The sequence below is a fragment of the Salmo trutta genome, chromosome 1 (assembly GCF_901001165.1).
Source record: "Salmo trutta chromosome 1, fSalTru1.1, whole genome shotgun sequence".
Taxonomy (NCBI): domain Eukaryota; kingdom Metazoa; phylum Chordata; class Actinopteri; order Salmoniformes; family Salmonidae; genus Salmo; species Salmo trutta.
The window spans coordinates 7,979,342-8,000,761 of NC_042957.1; the positions used below are offsets into that span (position 1 = coordinate 7,979,342).

Sequence of the window (21,420 nt, forward strand, 5' to 3'; positions counted from 1 at the left end):
CCCCAGTCACTGCCCCAGTCACTGCCCCAGCCACTGCCCCAGTCACTGCCCCAGTCACTGCCCCAGTCACTGCCCCAGTCACTACCCCAGTCACTACCCCAGTCACTACCCCAGTCACTACCCCAGTCACTGCCCCAGCCACTGCCCCAGTCACTGCCCCAGCCACTACCCCAGTCACTGCCCCAGTCACTGCCCCAGTCACTGCCCCAGTCACTGCCCCAGTCACTGCCCCAGTCACTGCCCCAGCCACTACCCCAGTCACTGCCCCAGCCACTGCCCCAGTCACTACCCCAGTCACTACCCCAGTCACTGCCCCAGCCACTGCCCCAGTCACTGCCCCAGTCACTACCCCAGTCACTACCCCAGTCACTGCCCCAGTCACTGCCCCAGCCACTGCCCCAGTCACTGCCCCAGTCACTGCCCCAGCCACTGCCCCAGCCACTGCCCCAGTCACTACCCCAGTCACTACCCCAGTCACTACCCCAGTCACTGCCCCAGTCACTGCCCCAGTCACTACCCCAGCCACTGCCCCAGTCACTACCCCAGTCACTGCCCCAGCCACTGCCCCAGCCACTGCCCCAGCCACTGCCCCAGTCACTGCCCCAGTCACTACCCCAGTCACTGCCCCAGTCACTACCCCAGTCACTACCCCAGTCACTACCCCAGTCACTGCCCCAGTCACTGCCCCAGTCACTACCCCAGTCACTACCCCAGTCACTGCCCCAGTCACTGCCCCAGCCACTACCCCAGTCACTACCCCAGCCACTACCCCAGTCACTGCCCCAGTCACTGCCCCAGCCACTACCCCAGTCACTACCCCAGTCACTACCCCAGCCACTACCCCAGCCACTACCCCAGCCACTACCCCAGTCACTACCCCAGTCACTACCCCAGCCACTACCCCAGCCACTACCCCAGTCACTACCCCAGTCACTGCCCCAGTCACTGCCCCAGCCACTGCCCCAGTCACTGCCCCAGTCACTACCCCAGTCACTACCCCAGCCACTACCCCAGCCACTACCCCAGTCACTACCCCAGTCACTGCCCCAGTCACTACCCCAGTCACTACCCCAGCCACTACCCCAGTCACTGCCCCAGTCACTACCCCAGTCACTACCCCAGCCACTACCCCAGCCACTACCCCAGTCACTACCCCAGTCACTGCCCCAGTCACTACCCCAGTCACTACCCCAGCCACTACCCCAGTCACTGCCCCAGTCACTGCCCCAGCCACTACCCCAGTCACTACCCCAGTCACTACCCCAGCCACTACCCCAGCCACTACCCCAGTCACTACCCCAGTCACTACCCCAGCCACTACCCCAGCCACTACCCCAGTCACTACCCCAGTCACTGCCCCAGTCACTGCCCCAGCCACTGCCCCAGTCACTGCCCCAGTCACTACCCCAGTCACTACCCCAGCCACTACCCCAGTCACTGCCCCAGTCACTACCCCAGTCACTGCCCCAGTCACTGCCCCAGTCACTGCCCCAGTCACTGTGATGAAATAAACAACAACTAAATAACATTGCAACAAAACAAAGGGTTGTGTCCTGTGACAAATAAAGAGTCACAGGATAATGGCTTGACTTTTTCTTTATGTGTCCCAATCTCCTTTAGGTGAAATTAAGTGCTATTCTGCCCCAGCAACTCTCCCTCCTTTGCCTTGCTAGCAAGAACAACAGAACAGAGTGCTACTGCTTCCATTCTCTGTCACCCGTTATCTGAATATCATTGTCCCAGTGCCATTCCTCCCCTCTGTCTCTGTCTCCTCTGTCCTAGAGCTCCTCGGGGGAGACAGAGATCATGCAATGTGTTGTCCCACAAACAGAGGGGACAGTGTACACCTTATTACTAACCCATCTCAGCTGCATAACCCAGAACAGGTCCATAACCCAGAACAGGTCCATAACCCAGACCAGGTCCATAACCCAGACCAGGTCCATAACCCAGGCCATGCCGATCACCCAGACCAGGCCCATAACCCAGGCCATGCCGATAACCCAGACCAGGCCCATAACCCAGGCCAAGCCGATAACCCAGACCAAGCCCATAACCCAGGCCAGGCCGATAACCCAGACCAGGTCCATAACCCAGACCAATAACCCAGACCAGGTCCATAACCCAGACCAGGCCCATAACCCAGACCAGGTTCATAACCGAGACATGGTCCATAACCCAGACCAGGCCCATAACCCAGACCAGGTCCATAACCCAGACCAGGTCCATAACCCAGGCCGATAACCCAGGAAAGGCCGATAACCCAGACCAGGCCCATAACCCAGGCCATGCCGATAACCAAGACCAGGCCCATAACCCAGGCCAAGCCCATAACCCAGACCAAGCCCATAACCCAGGCCAGGCCGATAACCCAGACCAGGTCCATAACCCAGACCAGGTCCATAACCCAGACCAGGTTCATAACCGAGACATGGTCCATAACCCAGACCAGGCACATAACCCAGACCAGGTCCATAACCCAGGCCGATAACCCAGACCAGGTCCATAACCCAGACCAGGCCGATAACCCAGAACAGACCGATAACCCAGAACAGGTCCATAACCCAGGCCATAACCCAGACCAGGCCGATAACCCAGGCCAGGCCGATAACCCAGACCAGGTCCATAACCCAGGCCATAACCCAGACCAGGCCGATAACCCAGACCAGGTCCATAACCCAGACCAATAACCCAGACCAGGTCCATAACCCAGACCAGGCCCATAACCCAGACCAGGTTCATAACCGAGACATGGTCCATAACCCAGACCAGGCCCATAACCCAGACCAGGTCCATAACCCAGGCCGATAACCCAGGAAAGGCCGATAACCCAGACCAGGCCCATAACCCAGGCCATGCCGATAACCCAGACCAGGCCCATAACCCAGGCCAAGCCCATAACCCAGACCAGGCCGATAACCCAGACCAGGTCCATAACCCAGACCAGGTTCATAACCGAGACATGGTCCATAACCGAGACCAGGCACATAACCCAGACCAGGCACATAACCCAGACCAGGCACATAACCCAGGCCGATAACCCAGACCAGGTCCATAACCCAGACCAGACCGATAACCCAGACCAGGTCCATAACCCAGGCCATAACCCAGACCAGGCCGATAACCCAGGCCAGGCCGATAACCCAGGCCAGGTCCATAACCCAGACCAGACCGATAACCCAGACCAGGTCCATAACCCAGGCCATAACCCAGACCAGGCCGATAACCCAGGCCAGGCCGATAACCCAGGCCAGGCCGATAACCCAGGCCAGGTCCATAACCCAGGCCATAACCCAGGCCAGGCCGATAACCCAGACCAGGTCCATAGTGCTGTTGTTTGTTTCCTGTGCACTTTCTCTCTCTCTGCCACCATTCCCTCTCTCCTCTCTTCCATATGTATGTTCTCTCTCACTATGCCCTCCTTCATACCCTTCTTGTTAGAAGAACAGTGACAGAGCATTCCAACTCTGCTGTTCTCCAGTAGGCTGCTGGGGTTCGTTCTCTCTCTCTCTCTCCTCTCTCTCTCTCTTCTCTCTCTATCTCTCTCTCCTCTCTCTCTCTTCTCTCTCTCTCTCTCTCTCTCTCTCTCTCTTCTCTCTCTCTCTCTCTCCTCTCTCTCTCGCTCTCTCTCTCTCTCTCTCGCGTCTCTCTCTTCTCTCTATCTCTCTGCTCTCTCTATATATCCTCCTATCTCTCTCTCTCTACTCTCTCTCTCCATCTCTCTCTCTCCTCTCTCTCCTCTCTCTCTATCTCTCTCTCTCTCCTCTCTCTCTCTCTCTCTCTCTCTCTCTCCTCTCTCTCTATCTCTCCTCTCTATCTCTCTCTCTTCTCTCTCTCTCTCTCTCCTCTCTCTCTCTCTCTCTCTCTTCTCTCTCTCTCTGAGCCACCTTCCCCTCTCTCCTGTTACCCACCCAGTCCGACAGAGCTGTTCTCCAGTAGGTAGCTGAGGTGGTCAAACATGGCCTTCTGGTTCTGACGGCTGATACGACAAAAGTAACACAGGAACCGGCAGCAGCTGGCGACCATCTTGGGGAACGCTATCTCCTAAAAAGAGAGAGGGAAACATAACTTTTAACCATATAATATACTGAACAAAACTATAAACACAACAGGTAAAGTGTTGGTCCCATGTTTCATGAGCTAAAATAAAAAATCCCAGAAATGTTCCATATGCACACGAACCTTATTTCTCAAAAATGTTGTGCACAAATTTGTTTACATCCCTGTTAGTGAGAATTTCTCCTTTGCCAAGATAATCCATCCACCTGACAGGTGTGGCATATCAAGAAGCTGATTAAACAGCATGATCATTACACAGGTGCACCTTGTGCTGGGGACAATAAAAGGCCACTTTTAAATGTGCCGTTTTGTCACACAACACAATGTCACAGATCTTTCAAGTTTTGAAGGAGTGTGCAACTTGCATGCTGACTGCAGAAATGTCCACCAGAGCTGTTGCCAGAGAAATTAATGTTTATTTCTCTACCATAATCCACCTCCAACGTCATTTTAGAGAATTTGGCAGTTGGTCCCCCCCGGTCTCACAACCACAAACCACATGTAACCATGCCAACCCAGGACCTCCATATCTGGCTTCTTCACCTGTAGCATCGTCTGAGACCAGCCACATGGACAGCTGATGAAACTGGGGAGTATTTCTGTCTGTAATAAAGCCCTTTGTGGTGAAAAACTCATTCTGATTGTCTGGGCCTGGCTCCCCATTGGGTGAGCATATGCCCTCCCAGGCCCACCCGTGGCTGTGTCCCTGCCCAGTCATGTGAAATCCATAGATTAGGGCATAATGACTTTACAGTGCATTTCAATTGACTCATTTCATTATGGAACATTACATTATTAGTCTATTTGTTATGACAGAAAAAAAATATATTGTTTCTCTTATGTTACCCCCCCCAGAAAACTAGGGCCAAGTAACTTTTATGTAGTTTAAAGCTTTAATAAATCTGAAAGTAACTTGTCAATGGGAGATATGTCCTAGAGAGAATGGGAGATATGTCCTAGAGAGAATGGGAGATATGTCCTAGAGAGAATGGGAGATATGTCCTAGAGAGAATGGGAGATATGTCCTAGAGAGAATGGGAGATATGTCCTAGAGAGAATGGGAGATATGTCCTAGAGAGAATGGGAGATATGTCCTAGAGAGAATGGGAGATATGTACTAGAGAGAATGGGAGATATGTCCTAGAGAGAATGGGAGATATGTCCTAGAGAGAATGGGAGATATGTCCTAGAGAGAATGGGAGATATGTCCTAGAGAGAATGGGAGATATGTCCTAGAGAGAATGGGAGATATGTACTAGAGAGAATGGGAGATATGTACTAGAGAGAATGGGAGATATGTCCTAGAGAGAATGGGAGATATGTACTAGAGAGAATGGGAGATATGTCCTAGAGAGAATGGGAGATATGTCCTAGAGAGAATGGGAGATATGTACTAGAGAGAATGGGAGATATGTACTAGAGAGAATGGGAGATATGTACTAGAGAGAATGGGAGATATGTACTAGAGAGAATGGGAGATATGTCCTAGAGAGAATGGGAGATATGTCCTAGAGAGAATGGGAGATATGTCCTAGAGAGAATGGGAGATATGTCCTAGAGAGAATGGGAGATATGTCCTAGAGAGAATGGGAGATATGTCCTAGAGAGAATGGGAGATATGTCCTAGAGAGAATGGGAGATATGTCCTAGAGAGCGACCAAGATCTAGAATGTGTCTGTTTGAGAGATCACAAGTTAGAATGGAGCTTTTGTCATGTTATTGAATCAACATCGTTGAAAACAGCCCCCCCCCCCCAGCTCAAAGGACCGTTGACAACATTACAAGACAGTCCTTCACAACAAACTGTAAATCTGACATATGCTTAAACCTGCTTACAAGCAATGACTTTGGTGGTCCATATGGGGCACTGAACACACACACACACACACACACACACACACACACACACACACACACACACACACACACACACACACACACACACACACACACACAGTAAACGACCTGGACAGATCAAGTATCGGCCAACAGTGCAGGAATTCATGTTACTGGTCCTGACTAATGAGATTGCCAACCAGATATGACGGCTTGTGGTCGGTCTGTTTGTCTGTCACTCAGGCTGTCTGGGGATGCATGACGTGGTTCAGCTCATGCTTGGCTGTTGGCACAGACAGTAGTATTAAATCATACCCCAGTCTTACAGCACATCCCAAAAAGGACTGGCATGAGAGTCCCTGCTCCTCTACCCCTCACATCACATTACCAGACCTGTACCCCCTCCAACCCTCTCCTGGACATGCCCCTCCAGCACCCCTCTACCTACCCTTACCCCCTTAAATGTCCTGCCCAACTCCCCTGTATCTCCTTACTCTCTCCTTCTGGGTACTGAGTGGTTGATCTTGGGTAGGATCCCTATATGTGCTGATGGCTAGGGACTGCCTCATAACATATTAACTTTCCTGGGATCTGGGACATGGGATTCATGTTACAGATAGACCTGACAGTACAGCGCCTGTATGGCTGTTTACATCACAGCTATTTTGATCCCCTTGGGATCTCCTTGGGGTCTCCTTGGATCCTACCCAGACAAACAGTAGTCCTACACTTGGATAAAATTATAATAAAATATACCTTATCTTGGCACTGTGGCATGGTATGGGCAGCTATTAATCAATTCATTAATAGGTAATAGATTCATAGCTTCATAGACTGGAGTTAGAAAGGTTACCTCCTATTTTGAAAGGACAGGAAGTGTTAGCTGTGTACTTGACCAGGCATTCCACATTTAACCCCACCTAGATTTGAACAGCGAAATATCAAGATGTTTTTCAGTTTTATATGTAAAAACAAGCATTTTTTAAAAACTTTTTATTCAAAAACGGGTAAACCGGACATTTTCACTTCCCGATTGCTCTGTTTTCACTCGGAAAACAAAGGATCAAAATGTACACGGACCATAATCTTAGGTGCCACCGTTTCTCAGGCTGATACAGAGAGACTCATCCATGCTTTATTTATAAGCAGGCTTGACTACTGTAATACTCTCCTGTCTGGTCAACCCAAGAAAGCCACTGGTCAACTCCAAATCATAGAGAACGCTACAGCTCGGGTACTGACCAAGACCAGACAGAGAGCACACATTACATCAGTTATAAAGTCTCTGCACTGACTGTCTGTGAGTTTTACAATTCATTTTAAGATTCTTCCATTGGTTTTAAATCAATCCACGATTGTGCACGCCAATACATATCAGACATGCGTTTAAGTTATGTACCCAGTAGGTTCCTCAGGTCCTCTGGCACTGGCCTTATAACTTTCCCAAAGCCTAGGACCAAGAGGCATGGAGAGACAGCCTTTAGTTACTATGCCCCCAGCCTCTGGATTAGCCTGCCAGAGAACCTGAGGGGGACCAAGAGGCATGGAGAGACAGCCTTTAGTTACTATGCCCCCAGCCTCTGGAATAGCCTGTCAGAGAACCTGAGGGGGACCAAGAGGCATGGAGAGACAGCCTTTAGTTACTATGCCCCCAGCCTCTGGAATAGCCTGTCAGAGAACCTGAGGGGGACCAAGAGGCATGGAGAGACAGCCTTTAGTTACTATGCCCCCAGCCTCTGGAATAGCCTGCCAGAGAACCTGAGGGGGACCAAGAGGCATGGAGAGACAGCCTTTAGTTACTATGCCCCCAGCCTCTGGATTAGCCTGCCAGAGAACCTGAGGGGGACCAAGAGGCATGGAGAGACAGCCTTTAGTTACTATGCCCCCAGCCTCTGGAATAGCCTGTCAGAGAACCTGAGGGGGACCAAGAGGCATGGAGAGACAGCCTTTAGTTACTATGCCCCCAGCCTCTGGAATAGCCTGTCAGAGAACCTGAGGGGGACCAAGAGGCATGGAGAGACAGCCTTTAGTTACTATGCCCCCAGCCTCTGGAATAGCCTGTCAGAGAACCTGAGGGGGACCAAGAGGCATGGAGAGACAGCCTTTAGTTACTATGCCCCCAGCCTCTGGAATAGCCTGTCAGAGAACCTGAGGGGGACCAAGAGGCATGGAGAGACAGCCTTTAGTTACTATGCCCCCAGCCTCTGGAATAGCCTGCCAGAGAACCTGAGGGGGACCAAGAGGCATGGAGAGACAGCCTTTAGTTACTATGCCCCCAGCCTCTGGAATAGCCTGCCAGAGAACCTGAGGGGGGATGAAACTGTGGACATTATTTCAAACAGATCTTAAAACACACCTTTTTAGCTTTGCTTTTCCTCAGAGTTATTTTTTTTGTCCTTTAGTTTTAAAATGTTATTCTTTCGTTTTTTCATCTCCTTATGGTTGTTGTGTATTTTAGTTTTTACTTTCATTGTTTATTTATTTATTTCTGTGAAAAGCATTGTGTTGCATTCGTGTCTGAAATGTGCTATTTAAATAAAGCTTGATTTGATGAGAAAGGATTTAAACATTTTGATTCAACTCATGAATTAAATTGAATGTATCTATGTTCCCCCTTTATATCTTAATGTATTCACATCAGTCCAGTACTGAAACTAGACGAGGAGAGAATATATCTTTAGACTATTGAGGTACAGTACCTGTGACTTGTCTCTTTAGACTATTGAGGTACAGTACCTGTGACTTGTCTCCTCTTTAGACTAATGAGGTACAGTACCTGTGACTTGTCTCCTCTTTAGACTAATGAGGTACAGTACCTGTGACTTGTCTCCTCTTTAGACTAATGAGGTACAGTACCTGTGACTTGTCGCCTCTTTAGACTATTGAGGTACAGTACCTGTGACTTGTCTCCTCTTTAGACTATTGAGGTACAGTACCTGCGACTTGTCTCCTCTTTAGACTATTGAGGTACAGTACCTGTGACTTGTCTCCTCTTTAGACTAATGAGGTACAGTACCTGTGACTTGTCTCCTCTTTAGACTAATGAGGTACAGTACCTGTGACTTGTCTCCTCTTTAGACTAATGAGGTACAGTACCTGTGACTTGTCTCCTCTTTAGACTATTGAGGTACAGTACCTGTGACTTGTCTCCTCTTTAGACTAATGAGGTACAGTACCTGTGACTTGTCTCTTTAGACTATTGAGGTACAGTACCTGTGACTAGTCTCCTCTTTAGACTAATGAGGTACAGTACCTGTGACTTGTCTCCTCTTTAGACTATTGAGGTACAGTACCTGTGACTTGTCTCTTTAGACTATTAAGGTACAGTACCTGTGACTTGTCTCCTCTTTAGACTATTGAGGTACAGTACCTGTGACTTGTCTCTTTAGACTATTGAGGTACAGTACCTGTGACTTGTCTCTTTAGACTATTGAGGTACAGTACCTGTGACTTGTCTCTTTAGACTATTGAGGTACAGTACCTGTGACTTGTCTCTTTAGACTATTGAGGTACAGTACCTGTGACTTGTCTCTTTAGACTAATGAGGTACAGTACCTGTGACTTGTCTCTTTAGACTAATGAGGTACAGTACCTGTGACTTGTCTCTTTAGACTATTGAGGTACAGTACCTGTGACTTGTCTCTTTAGACTATTGAGGTACAGTACCTGTGACTTGTCTCTTTAGACTAATGAGGTACAGTACCTGTGACTTGTCTCTTTAGACTATTGAGGTACAGTACCTGTGACTTGTGTCTTTAGACTATTGAGGTACAGTACCTGTGACTTGTCTCTTTAGACTATTGAGGTACAGTACCTGTGACTTGTCTCCTCTTTAGACTATTGAGGTACAGTACCTGTGACTTGTCTCTTTAGACTATTGAGGTACAGTACCTGTGACTTGTCTCTTTAGACTATTGAGGTACAGTACCTGTGACTTGTCTCTTTAGACTATTGAGGTACAGTACCTGTGACTTGTCTCTTTAGACTATTGAGGTACAGTACCTGTGACTTGTCTCTTTAGACTAATGAGGTACAGTACCTGTGACTTGTCTCTTTAGACTATTGAGGTACAGTACCTGTGACTTGTCTCCTCCCAGCACGTTAACCATCACCTCCATGACAGTCTCATGCATCCCCAGGACTCTCATTAGGTTGGGGTGCTGGTAGAACACCTTGTTGTTCATTATGTCACTGCAAACACACAGAGGCCAGCTAATTATCTGAGATAACAGTTGTTCTACAGTTGAACTAAACCAGATCAAACAACCTTAGTGTGTGTGCATTGAGCAATACTGTGGATGTATGAATCATTACAGTAATGTTAAATGCACACACACACACACCTCCTCTCCTCTCTCACCCCAGTCCGTCGATCATGAGTTTCTCCTCTTCTTTCCCCATGCGTACAGACAGCAGTGATCTGATCTGGCCCAGAGAGGCCAGGAGGTTGACACAGTCCTGTACTGACACAGCAGAGATGGTGTAACCTGGTAATAGTAAGGGACAAAAGTTACATTTGCAATCTGTATGGCTTTGTCCATGTTTAACTGCAATTGTCTTATGAAAGATGAACAACAAAATAGTAAAAGATAAGACTCTGGACGATTAGGTCAAACTATCAGAATCAGTCTCGGAGTCACTCAATTGACGTGACACAAGGATCAAGTACATACTCTTCTTCATGGCCCTGAGCAGCGCTCCAATGCCGTCATACTGACGTCTCAGCAGGCTGAACATCACACGAACCAGCTCTGGGTCCTGGATGCTGCACTCCTGAGCCCAGCTAGCCATGGTCTGGCTGATCAACTCCTTCAGGTTGGCTGAGGGGAGATACCAGAGTTTTACACATACAGATATTATAGATAGATTCAGTGCATTTCTGAGCCCAGCTAGCCATGGTGTGGGAGACAAGACCATATCGGCTAGAGAGAGTGGGGGAGATACCAGAGTTTTATAAATACAGTTATTATAGATAAATACAGTTATTATAGATAAATACAGTGCATGTCTGAGCCCAGCTAGCCATTGTCCTTCAGGTTGCCTGGAGAAAGAAGGAATTAATTATTATTTCAAATCTAGTCAATATGTGTATTCTCCACATCCTGTGAGTTACAACTCTTTCACTCTCTAGGGCTCCTATTTTATTTTTGCAATATGCCATTTGCTCTAAGAAAATGTCTGGACTTCTGCCATGGGAAATCGGTGGTTGATTAGGCTGGGGGAAAGCTGGTTGTGCTTTACAAGAGGTGACCACTATGTGTGCATACAGATGAACCCTGTTGATAGAGCTGCAGTTCTCCTCATCATGCCCATCCAAGAAAGATTGATAATAGTCTGTCTCTCAGTTATTATGTTAAGCTACAAACAAAATGCAAGTCAAAATAAATATTTTTTTGTTGTGGGGGGGGGGGGGGGCGTACTGTAAGATCCAAGGCGGCCAAGATGTGTACACTCTTAGAAAAAAACATGCTGTATAAAAACTAGAATAGTTATTCGGCTGTCCCATTGAATAACCTTTTGAAGAACCCTTTTGGTTCCAGGTAGAACCCTTTTGGTTCCAGTTAGAACCCTTTTGGGTTCCATGAAGAACCCTTTCTACAAAGGGATCTACATGGAAACAAAAGTTTATTCAAAGCGTTCTCCAATGGGGACAGACAAATAACCTTTTTGGAAACCTTTTTTCTAAGAGTATAGATTTTACTGAAATTAATTTTTTCTTCTTCTCCAAAGTCATGTTATGTACCACCACAATAGGAATGTTGTACAGGAGCCGAGGGAAGAGGCAGGACGTATAAAACGTGTCATTTCCAGGGTTGGTAGAAGGATGTTGTTCTACTGATCAGCTGAGTCAAGTTTCAAGTTGCATTTGTCACACACACACAAGTACATCGAAATGCTTAACTTGCATGCCCTACCCAACAGTGCAGTATTCAAAATAGTATAACTAATGAGAAATAAGGGTCATAGCCAGTACCAAATATTCGTTGTGAAGGGATACTGGAATATTGAGGTAGATATGTACATGTAGGCAGAAAATACTGGAGTATTGAAAGTAGATATGTACTGTAGGCAGGGATACTGGAGTATTGAGGTAGAGATGTACTGTAGGCAGGGATACTGGAGTATTGAGGTAGAGATGTACTGTAGGCAGGGATACTGGAGTATTGAGGTAGATATGTACTGTAGGCAGGGATACTGGAGTATTGAGGTAGATATGTACTGTAGGCAGGGATACTGGAGTATTGAGGTAGAGATGTACTGTAGGCAGGGATACTGGAGTATTGAGGTAGATATGTACTGTAGGCAGGGATACTGGAGTATTGAGGTAGATATGTACTGTAGGCAGGGATACTGGAGTATTGAGGTAGATATGTACTGTAGGCAGGGATACTGGAGTATTGAGGTAGATATGTACTATAGGCAGGGATACTGGAGTATTGAGGTAGATATGTACTGTAGGCAGGGATACTGGAGTATTGAGGTAGATACAGTGGCTTACGAAAGTATTCAACCCCCTTGGAATCTTTCCTATTTTGTTGCCATACAACCTGGAATTAAAATAGATTTTTGGGGGGGGTTTGTATCATTTGATTTACACAACATGCCTACCACTTTGAAGATGAAACATATTTTTTATTGTGAAACAAACAAGAAATAAGACATAAAAACAGAAAACTTGAGCGTGCGTAACTATTCACCTCCCTCCAAAGTCAATACTTTGTAGAGCCACCTTTTGCAGCAATTACAGCTGCAAGTCTCTTGGGGTATGTCTCTATAAGCTTGGCACATCTAGCCACTAGGATTTTTGCCCATTCTTGAATGGCAAAACTGCTCCAGCTCGTTCAAGTTGGATAGGTTCCGCTGGTGTACAGCAATCTTTAAGTCATACCACAGATTCTCAATTGGATTGAGGTCTGGGCTTTGACTAGGCCATTCCAAGACATTTAAATGTTTCCCCTTAAACCACTCGAGTGTTGCTTTAGCAGTATGCTTAGGGTCATTGTCCTGCTGGAAGGTGAACCTCTGTCCCAGTCTCAAATCTCTGAAAGACTGAAACAGGATTCCCTCAAGAATTTCCCTGTATTTAGCGCCATCCATCATTCCTTCAATTGTGACCAGTTTCCCAGTCCCTGCCGATGAAAAACATGATGTTGGTGTTCTCGGGTTGATGAGAGGTGTTGGGTTCGCGCCAGACATAGCATTTTCCTTGATGGCCAAAAAGCTCAATTCTAGTCTCATCTGACCAGAGTACCTTCTTCCATACGTTTGGGGAGTCTCCCACATGACTTTCGGCAAACACCAAACGTGTTTGCTTGTTGTTTTTTTTAAGCAATGGCTTTTTTTTGGCCACTCTTCTGTAAAGCCCAGCTCTGTGGAGTGTACGGCTTAAAGTGGTCCTATGGACAGATATTCCAATCTCCGCTGTGGAGCTTTGAGCACCTTCAGGATTATCTTTCGTCTCTTTGTTGCCTCTCTGATTAATGCCCTCCTTGCCTTGTCCCCGAGCTTTGGTGTCCGGCCCTCTTTTGGCAGGTTTGTTGTGGTGCCATATTCTTTCCATTTTTTAATAATGGATTTAATGGTGCTCCGTGGGATGTTCAAAGTTTCTGATATTTTTTATAACCCAACCCTGATATGTCTGTATTTCTCCACAACTTTGTTTCTGACCTGTTTGGAGAGCTCCTTGGTCTTCATGGTGCCGCTTGCTTGGTGGTGCCCCTTGCTTAGTGGTGTTGCAGACTCTGGGGCCTTTCAGAACAGGTGTATATATACTGAGATCATGTGACAGATCATGTGACACTTAGATTGCACACAGGTGGACTTTATTTAACTAATTATGTGACTTCTGAAGGCAATTGGTTGCACCAGATCTTATTTAGGGACTTCATAGCAAAGGGTGTGAATACATATGCACGCACCACATTTCCGTTCTTTATGTTTTAGAATTTTTTGAATCTAGTAATTTTTCTCATTTCACTTCACCAATTTGAACTATTTTGTGTATGTCCATTACATCAAATCCAAATAAAAGTAAATTTAAATTACAGGTTGTAATGCAACGAAATAGGAAAAATGCTAAGGGGGATGAATACTTTAGCAAGGAACTTGAAACTATCGATCCGCACCACTACAGCCCCGTCGATGTTAATGGGGGCCTGTTAGGCCCACCTTTTCCTGTAGTCCACGATCAGCTGCTTTGTCTTGTTCACATTGAGGGAGAGGTTGTTGTCCTGGCACCACACTACCAGGTCTCTGACCTCCTCCCTATAGGCTGTCTCATCATTGTCGGTGATCAGGCCTACCACTGTTGTGTCGTCAGGAAACTTAATGATGGTTTTGGAGTTGTGTTTGGCCACGCAGTCGTGGGTGAACAGGGAGTACAGGAGGGGACTAAGTACACACCCTTGAGGGTCCCCAGTGTTGAGTATCAGCGTGGCAGATGTATTGTTGCCTACCCTTACCACCTGGGGGCGGACCATCAGGACGTCCAGGATCTATTTGCAGAGGGAGGTGTTTAGTCCCAGGGTCCTTAGCTTAGTGATGACCTTCATGGGCACTATGGTGTTGAACGCTGAGCTGTAGTCAATGAACAGCATTCCCACATAGGTGTTCCTTTTGTCCAGGTGGGAAAGGGCAGTGTGGAGTGCGATTGAGATTGCGTCATCAGTGGATCTGTTGGGGCGCTATGTGAATTGGAGTGGGTCTAGGGTATCCGGGAGGATGGTGTTGACGTGAGCCATGACCAGCCTTTCAAAGCACTTCATGGCTACTGGCTTCATGGCTAGTGTTACAGGGTGGTAAACATTTAGGCAGGTTACCTTCACTTCCTTGGGCACAGGGACTATGGTGGTCTGCTTGAAACATGTAGGCATTACAGACTCAGTCAGGGAGAGGTTGAAAATGTCAGTGAAGACACTTGCCAGTTGGTCCGCGCATGCTTTGAGTACACGTCCTGGTAAACCGTCTTTGTGAATGTTGACCTGTTTAAAGGTCTTACTCACATCGGCAACAGAGAGCGATATCACACACTTGTCCAGAACAGCTGGTGCCCTCATGCTTGTTTCAGTGTTGCTTGCCTCGAAGCGAGCATAAAATACATTTCGCTCGTCTGGTAGTCTTGCATCACTGAGCAGCTCGCGTCTGGGTTTCTCTTTGTAGTCCGTAATAGTTTTCAGGCCCTGCCACATCCGACGAGCATCAGAGCCGGTGTAGTAGAATTCAATCTTAATCCTGCATTGACACTTTGCTTGTTTGATGGTTCGTCTGAGGGCATTGCGGATTAGTGTCCTGGTCCATGAAAGCGGCAGCTCTAGCCTTTAGCGACATGCAGATGTTGCCTGTAATCCATGGCCTCTGGTTGGGATATGTACGTACGGTCACTGTGGGGACGACGTCGTCGATGCACTGAATGATAAAGCCGATGACTGAGGTGGTGTATTCCTCAATGCAATTGGATAAATCCCGGAACATATTCCAGTCTGCGCTAGCAAAACATTCCTGTAGCGTAGTGTTCGTGTCATCTGACCACTTCCGTATTGACATTTTACATTTACATTTTAGTCATTTAGCAGACACTCTTATCCAGAACAACTTACAGTGGTGAATTCATACATTTCATTTCATGCATTTAAAAAAAGATACATATATTTTTAATTTTTTTGTACTGGCCCCCGTGGGAATCAAACCCACAACCCTGGCATTGCACACACCATGCTGGCGTTGCAAACACCATGCTCTACCAACTGAGCCACAGGGTTGTGAGAGTCACTGGTACTTCCTGCTTTAGTTTTTGCTTGTAAGCAGGAATCAGGAGGATATAATTATGGTCAGATTTGCCAAATGGAGGGCGGGGGAAAGCTTTGTATGCATCCTTGTGTGTGGAGTAAAGGTGATCTAGAGTTTTCCTCTGGTCGCACATGTGATATGCTGGCAGAAATGAGGTAAAAGGGATTAAGTTTGCCTGCATTAAAGTCCCCAGCCACTAGGAGCGCCGCTTCTGGATAAGCATTTTCTTGTTTATGTCCGTATAGAGTTGGGCGAGTGCGGTCTTAGTGCCAGCATCGGATTGTGGTGTTAAATAGATGGCTACGAATAATATAGATGAGAACTCTCTTGGTAGATAGTGTGGTCTACAGCTTATCATAAGGTACTCTACCTCAGGCGAGCAATACCTCAAGACTTCTTTAATATTAGACATCGTGCACCAGCTGTTATTGACAAATAGACACACACACCCACCCCTCATCTTACCAGACGTAGCTTCTCTAACCCGCAGGTGCATGGAAAATCCCGCCAGCTCTATATTAACCGTGTCGTCGTTCAGCCACGACTCAGTGAAACATAAGATATTACCGTTTTTAATGTCCCGTTGGTAGGATAATCTTGATAGTATTTTCCAATGATTGCACGTTGGCCAATAGAACGGATGGTAGAGGGGGTTTACTCGCTCACCTACAAATTCTCAGAAGGCAGCCTGACCTCCGCCCCCTTTTTCTGTCTTTTCTTCACGCAATTGATGGGGATTTTTGCCTGTTCTCGAGAAAGCAGTATGTCCTTCTCGTCGGACTCGTTAAAGGAAAAAGCTTCTTCCAGTTCGTGGTGAGTAATCGCTGTTGTGATGTCCAGAAGTTATTTTTGGTCATAAGAGACGGTAGCAGCAACATTATGTACAAAATAAGTAAAAAAATAAGTTGCAAACAACACAAAAAACGAACAAAATACCACAGTTGGTTAGGAGCACATTAAACTTCAGCCATCCTCTCCGGCTGGAGTACTAGTGTGTTAGTGTTAGTGTGTGGGTGTTAGTGTGTGGGTGTGCGGGTGTGCGGGTGTTAGTGTTAGTGTTAGTGTGTGAGTGTGTGGGTGTGCGGGTGTTAGTGTTAGTGTGTGAGTGTGTGGGTGTTAGTGTGTGGGTGTGTGGGTGATAGTGTGTGGGTGTTAGTGTGTGGGTGTTAGTGTGTGGGTGTGCGGGTGTTAGTGTGTGGGTGTGTGGGTGTTAGTCTTAGTGTGTGGGTGTGGGTGTGCGGGTGTTAGTGTTAATGTGTGGGTGTGCGGGTGTTAGTGTGTGGGTGTTAGTGTGATGGTGTGTGGGTGTTAGTGTGTGGGTGTGTGGGTGTTAGTGTGTGGGTGTTAGTGTGTGGGTGTGCAGGTGTTAGTGTTAGTGTGTGGGTGTTAGTGTGTGGGTGTTAGTGTTAGTGTGTGGGTGTTAGTGTGTGGGTGTGCAGGTGTTAGTGTTAGTGTGTGGGTGTTAGTGTGTTGGTGTGCGGGTGTTAGTGTGTGGGTGTGCGGGTGTTAGTGTGTGGGTGTTAGTGTGTGGGTGTTAGTGTGTGGGTGTGTGGGTGTTAGTGTGTGGGTGTGTGGGTGTTAGTGTGTGGGTATTAGTGTGTGGGTGTTAGTGTGTGGGTGTTAGTGTGTGGGTGTGTGGGTGTGTGGGTGTGTGGGTGTTAGTGTGTGGGTATTAGTGTGTGGGTGTTTGGATGTTAGTGTGTGGGTGTGCGGGTGTGCGGGTGTTAGTGTTAGTGTGTGAGTGTGTGGGTGTGCGGGTGTTAGTGTTAGTGTGTGCGTGTGTGGGTGTTAGTGTGTGGGTGTGTGGGTGTTAGTGTGTGTAAGAGTGTCAGTGTAGGCGGATATACAGGTACATGTAAACAGGGCTGAAAAGTGACTGGCAGCAGGAATATATAAATACTTATGGCAATATATACATGTAAACAGGAGTACTAGTGACCAGTAGCAGGATAGATAGATACATACTAATAATAATGGCAATCAATAATTGATTAACAGCAGCGTAATGGTAGGAAGTGTGTGGCGTCAGTAATTAGTCTGTAGTTATTAGTTATTAACAGTCTGATGACCAGGTGACAGAACAGTCAGAAGGTTCACTGTGATATGTTATTATATTCTTGGGCCGAATCAATAAATATACACACACGCATGCAAGCTTTCACAAACACTCCCCTTTCCTCTCCTCCCCCTCTTCTTCTCTTCTTTTGTCTCCCTCCTCTCCTCCCCTTTTGTCTCTCTCTGCCTCTCCTTCCCCTCCTCTCTTCTTCTCTCTCCTCCTCTCCCCCCTCTTCTCATCTCCTCTCCCCCTCCTCTCATCTCCTCTTGTCTCTCTCGTCTCCTCTTCTTTTGTCTCCCTCCTCTCCTCCCCTCTTGTCTCTCTCCTCCTCTCCCCCCTCTTCTCATCTCCTCTTCCCCCTCCTCTCCTCTCCTCTTGTTTCTCTCCTCCTCTCCCCCCTCTTCTCATCTCCTCTCCCCCTCCTCTCATCTCCTCTTGTCTCTCTCGTCTCCTCTTCTTTTGTCTCCCTCCTCTCCTCTTGTTTCTCTCCTCCTCTCCCCCCTCCTCTCATCTCCTCTTGTCTCTCTCCTCTCCTCTTCTTTTGTCTCCCTCCTCTCCTCCCCTTTTGTCTCTCTCCGCCTCTCCTTCCTCTCCTCTCCTCTTGTCTCTCTCCTACCCCTCCCCTCCACTAGTTTTGTCTCTCTCCTAATCTCCTCTCCTCTTGTCTCTCTCCTCCTCTTCTCCCCCCTTCTCTTCTTTTGTCTCTCCTCTCCTCACCTCTCCTCTCCTTTCATCCCTCTCCTCCTCTCCTCCCCCTCCTCTTCTCCTCTTGTCTCTCTCCCCCTCTCCTCCCCCTCCTCCTCTCCTCTTTTGTCTCTCTCCTCCTCTCCTACCCCTCCTCTCCTCTCCTCTTGTCTCTCTCCCCCTCTCCTACCCCTCCTCTCCTCTCCTCTTGTCTTTCTCCCCCTCTCCTCCCCTCCTCTCCTCTTTTGTCTCTCTCCTCCTCTACTACCCCTCCTCTCCTCTTGTCTCTCTCCCCCTCTCCTCCCCCTCCTCTCCTCTTCTTGTCTCTCTCCCCCTCTCCTCTCCTCTACCTAATGTAGACGTCCTACCTAAACCCCATGAATTCCCCTCCATCCTCATCTAAACTTGATCTATACGTTTTCTCATTAAGTCGATGAAGCTGGACCAGATAAGAATGTTAAGTACGTCGTCATTAGAACTCTCCCTCAACAGATATTGGACTTTTGTTTTTTTTCCTCCAATAGATTGCCTCGATAATAAGTATGTAACTTCTGCATGTCCTTCAAAACTTATGGAGGGAGTGCCTGGGGGAAAAGTGAACAGTCTGTTCCTGGTACACCAACAGCTGTAGCTATGTACTGTACATGACATTATTGTAGGTCCCTGGTGGGAAGCACCAAGGACCAAGGTTAGTCTTGACTTTGGATTGGGAAGGAAGTACACTGATCAAGGTACAAAAGCAAAGCAGACAACTTCAGAAACCTACCCCAGGAACTTAACAAGTTCAAGTAAGCTCAAAACTCTAAAAACAAAACAAACAAAAAACACCTCTAAACAAACTACCTACAAACAAAGAAATAAACTATTCACAATATTTTCTAAAATCAATATACAATTATCGCTTTCATTTTCCAGTTTGTACTCCATTTAGTGAACTCTGATTTTGAGGTCGTACAGACACCATCTGCAGTGCCATAGTTTGAGCTGTTACAGCAGTTTAATTGGTGTAAATAAAAGCTGGTTGGCAGACAGAACCCTACCCTGGGAGCTGAGTCGAGTCACAGAGCGCGCGCGTACACACACACACACACACACACGCACGCACGCACGCACGCACGCACGCACACGCACACACACACACACACACACACACACACACACACACACACACACACACACACACACACACACACCTCTGTTCTACTCCTGATTCAGAAGTGAAGCTGTCCAAAAACACTCCACTGCGTGACTACAAATGAACAGAGCCATGTATGTAGATGGCTCAGTTGGTAGAGCATGGTGTTTGCAATGCCAGGGTTGTGGGTTCAATTCCCACAGGGGGCCAGTACAGAGAAAGTAATGTATGCATTCACTACTGTAAGTCGCTCTGGATAAGAGCGTCTGCTAAATGACTAAAATGTAATGTAAATGTAATGAGGGTTTTGTGTGTAGCTAAATAACAGAGAGGAAGTGTCCTCCGTTTTAAATGGAGGAAACTTCCTGGACTGGTGATGTGGAGTTGTGAGAGGAGGTTTTTGGTGAGCTACTGAGAACAGACTGGACGTTGTTCTAGAGTTTTGTAGTGTTGTTGGGGAACAAAACATTTTACAGATATCTGACGGAATAATAATATCTGCTTTCATTAGTGAGGCATAAGGTTAATATGAGATTACAACTATGACCTACAGGGATGTCAAAATGAAGAAGGAAAAAAAAATGTAACTCTTCAATATTGTAGAACTGAATGCATTAACATTTCACACAGTCCAACTGTAATATCGGCGTATCCGATCAGATGAGTGATGAGTGTGTTTTCAGTCACTTACAGCTGACTGAATATGTATGGCATGTTGTTATGTGAATGTGTTGTCTTGGTTCACACAGAGAGACAGTATCTTACTAGGAGCAGCCTGTTCCTCTTCCGTAGTTTCCTCCTCTAGTTTCTTGGGCGGCCCCTTGATCTTATAGAGCATGGCCAGCAGACGACCCTTTATAGACGTGTCTTCCTCCTCCTCCTCCTCCTCCACTGGGATGCCTGCAGGGACAGAGACAGAAACAAATATGAAAGGCAGGACTGGGAGGATGATTTTAAACTCAGATATCTCAATCACATTTTGACATAGAGGTTCATGTAGACCAGGGCTGCCCAACCCTCTTCCTGGAGATCTACTGTCCTGTAGGTTATCAGTCCAACCCTCTTCCTGGAGATCTACCGTCCTGTAGGTTATCAGTCCAACCCTCTTCCTGGAGATCTACTGTCCTGTAGGTTATCAGTCCAACCCTCTTCCTGGAGATCTACTGTCCTGTAGGTTTTCAGTCCAACCCTCTTCCTGGAGATCTACTGTCCTGTAGGTTATCAGTCCAACCCTCTTCCTGGAGATCTACTGTCCTGTAGGTTATCAGTTCAACCCTCTTCCTGGAGATCTACCGTCCTGTGGGTTATCAGTCCAACCCTCTTCCTGGAGATCTACTGTCCTGTAGGTTTTCAGTCCAACCCTCTTCCTGGAGATCTACCGTCCTGTGGGTTTTCAGTCCAACCCTCTTCCTGGAGATCTACTGTCCTGTAGGTTATCAGTCCAACCCTCTTCCTGGAGATCTACCGTCCTGTGGGTTATCAGTCCAACCCTCTTCCTGGAGATCTACTGTCCTGTAGGTTATCAGTCCAACCCTCTTCCTGGAGATCTACCGTCCTGTGGGTTTTCAGTCCAACCCTCTTCCTGGAGATCTACTGTCCTGTAGGTTATCAGTCCAACCCTCTTCCTGGAGATCTAGCGTCCTGTAGGTTATCAGTCCAACCCTCTTCCTGGAGATCTACCGTCCTGTAGGTTTTCAGTCCAACCCTCTTCCTGGAGATCTACCGTCCTGTAGGTTATCAGTCCAACCCTCTTCCTGGAGATCTACCGTCCTGTAGGTTATCAGTCCAACCCTCTTCCTGGAGATCTACTGTCCTGTAGGTTTTCAGTCCAACCCTCTTCCTGGAGATCTACCGTCCTGTAGGT

The 21,420-nt window shown here is 47.3% G+C and overlaps 1 protein-coding gene across 3 annotated transcripts in view; it reads right to left on the minus strand.

Annotated features, from left to right (window-relative positions):
• ryr3 (ryanodine receptor 3) overlaps positions 1–21,420 on the minus strand; it is a 242,265-nt gene that overhangs the window by 84,796 nt on the left and 136,049 nt on the right. For all 3 annotated transcript variants that reach the window (XM_029704372.1, XM_029704286.1, XM_029704198.1), the window contains 5 exons: positions 20,322–20,456; positions 10,569–10,715; positions 10,256–10,382; positions 9,972–10,086; positions 3,912–4,044 (listed from right to left, as the gene is read on the minus strand). In XM_029704372.1, coding sequence (XP_029560232.1) covers positions 3,912–4,044; positions 9,972–10,086; positions 10,256–10,382; positions 10,569–10,715; positions 20,322–20,456 — 657 coding nt within the window. The remainder of the gene's footprint in view (positions 1–3,911; positions 4,045–9,971; positions 10,087–10,255; positions 10,383–10,568; positions 10,716–20,321; positions 20,457–21,420) is intronic.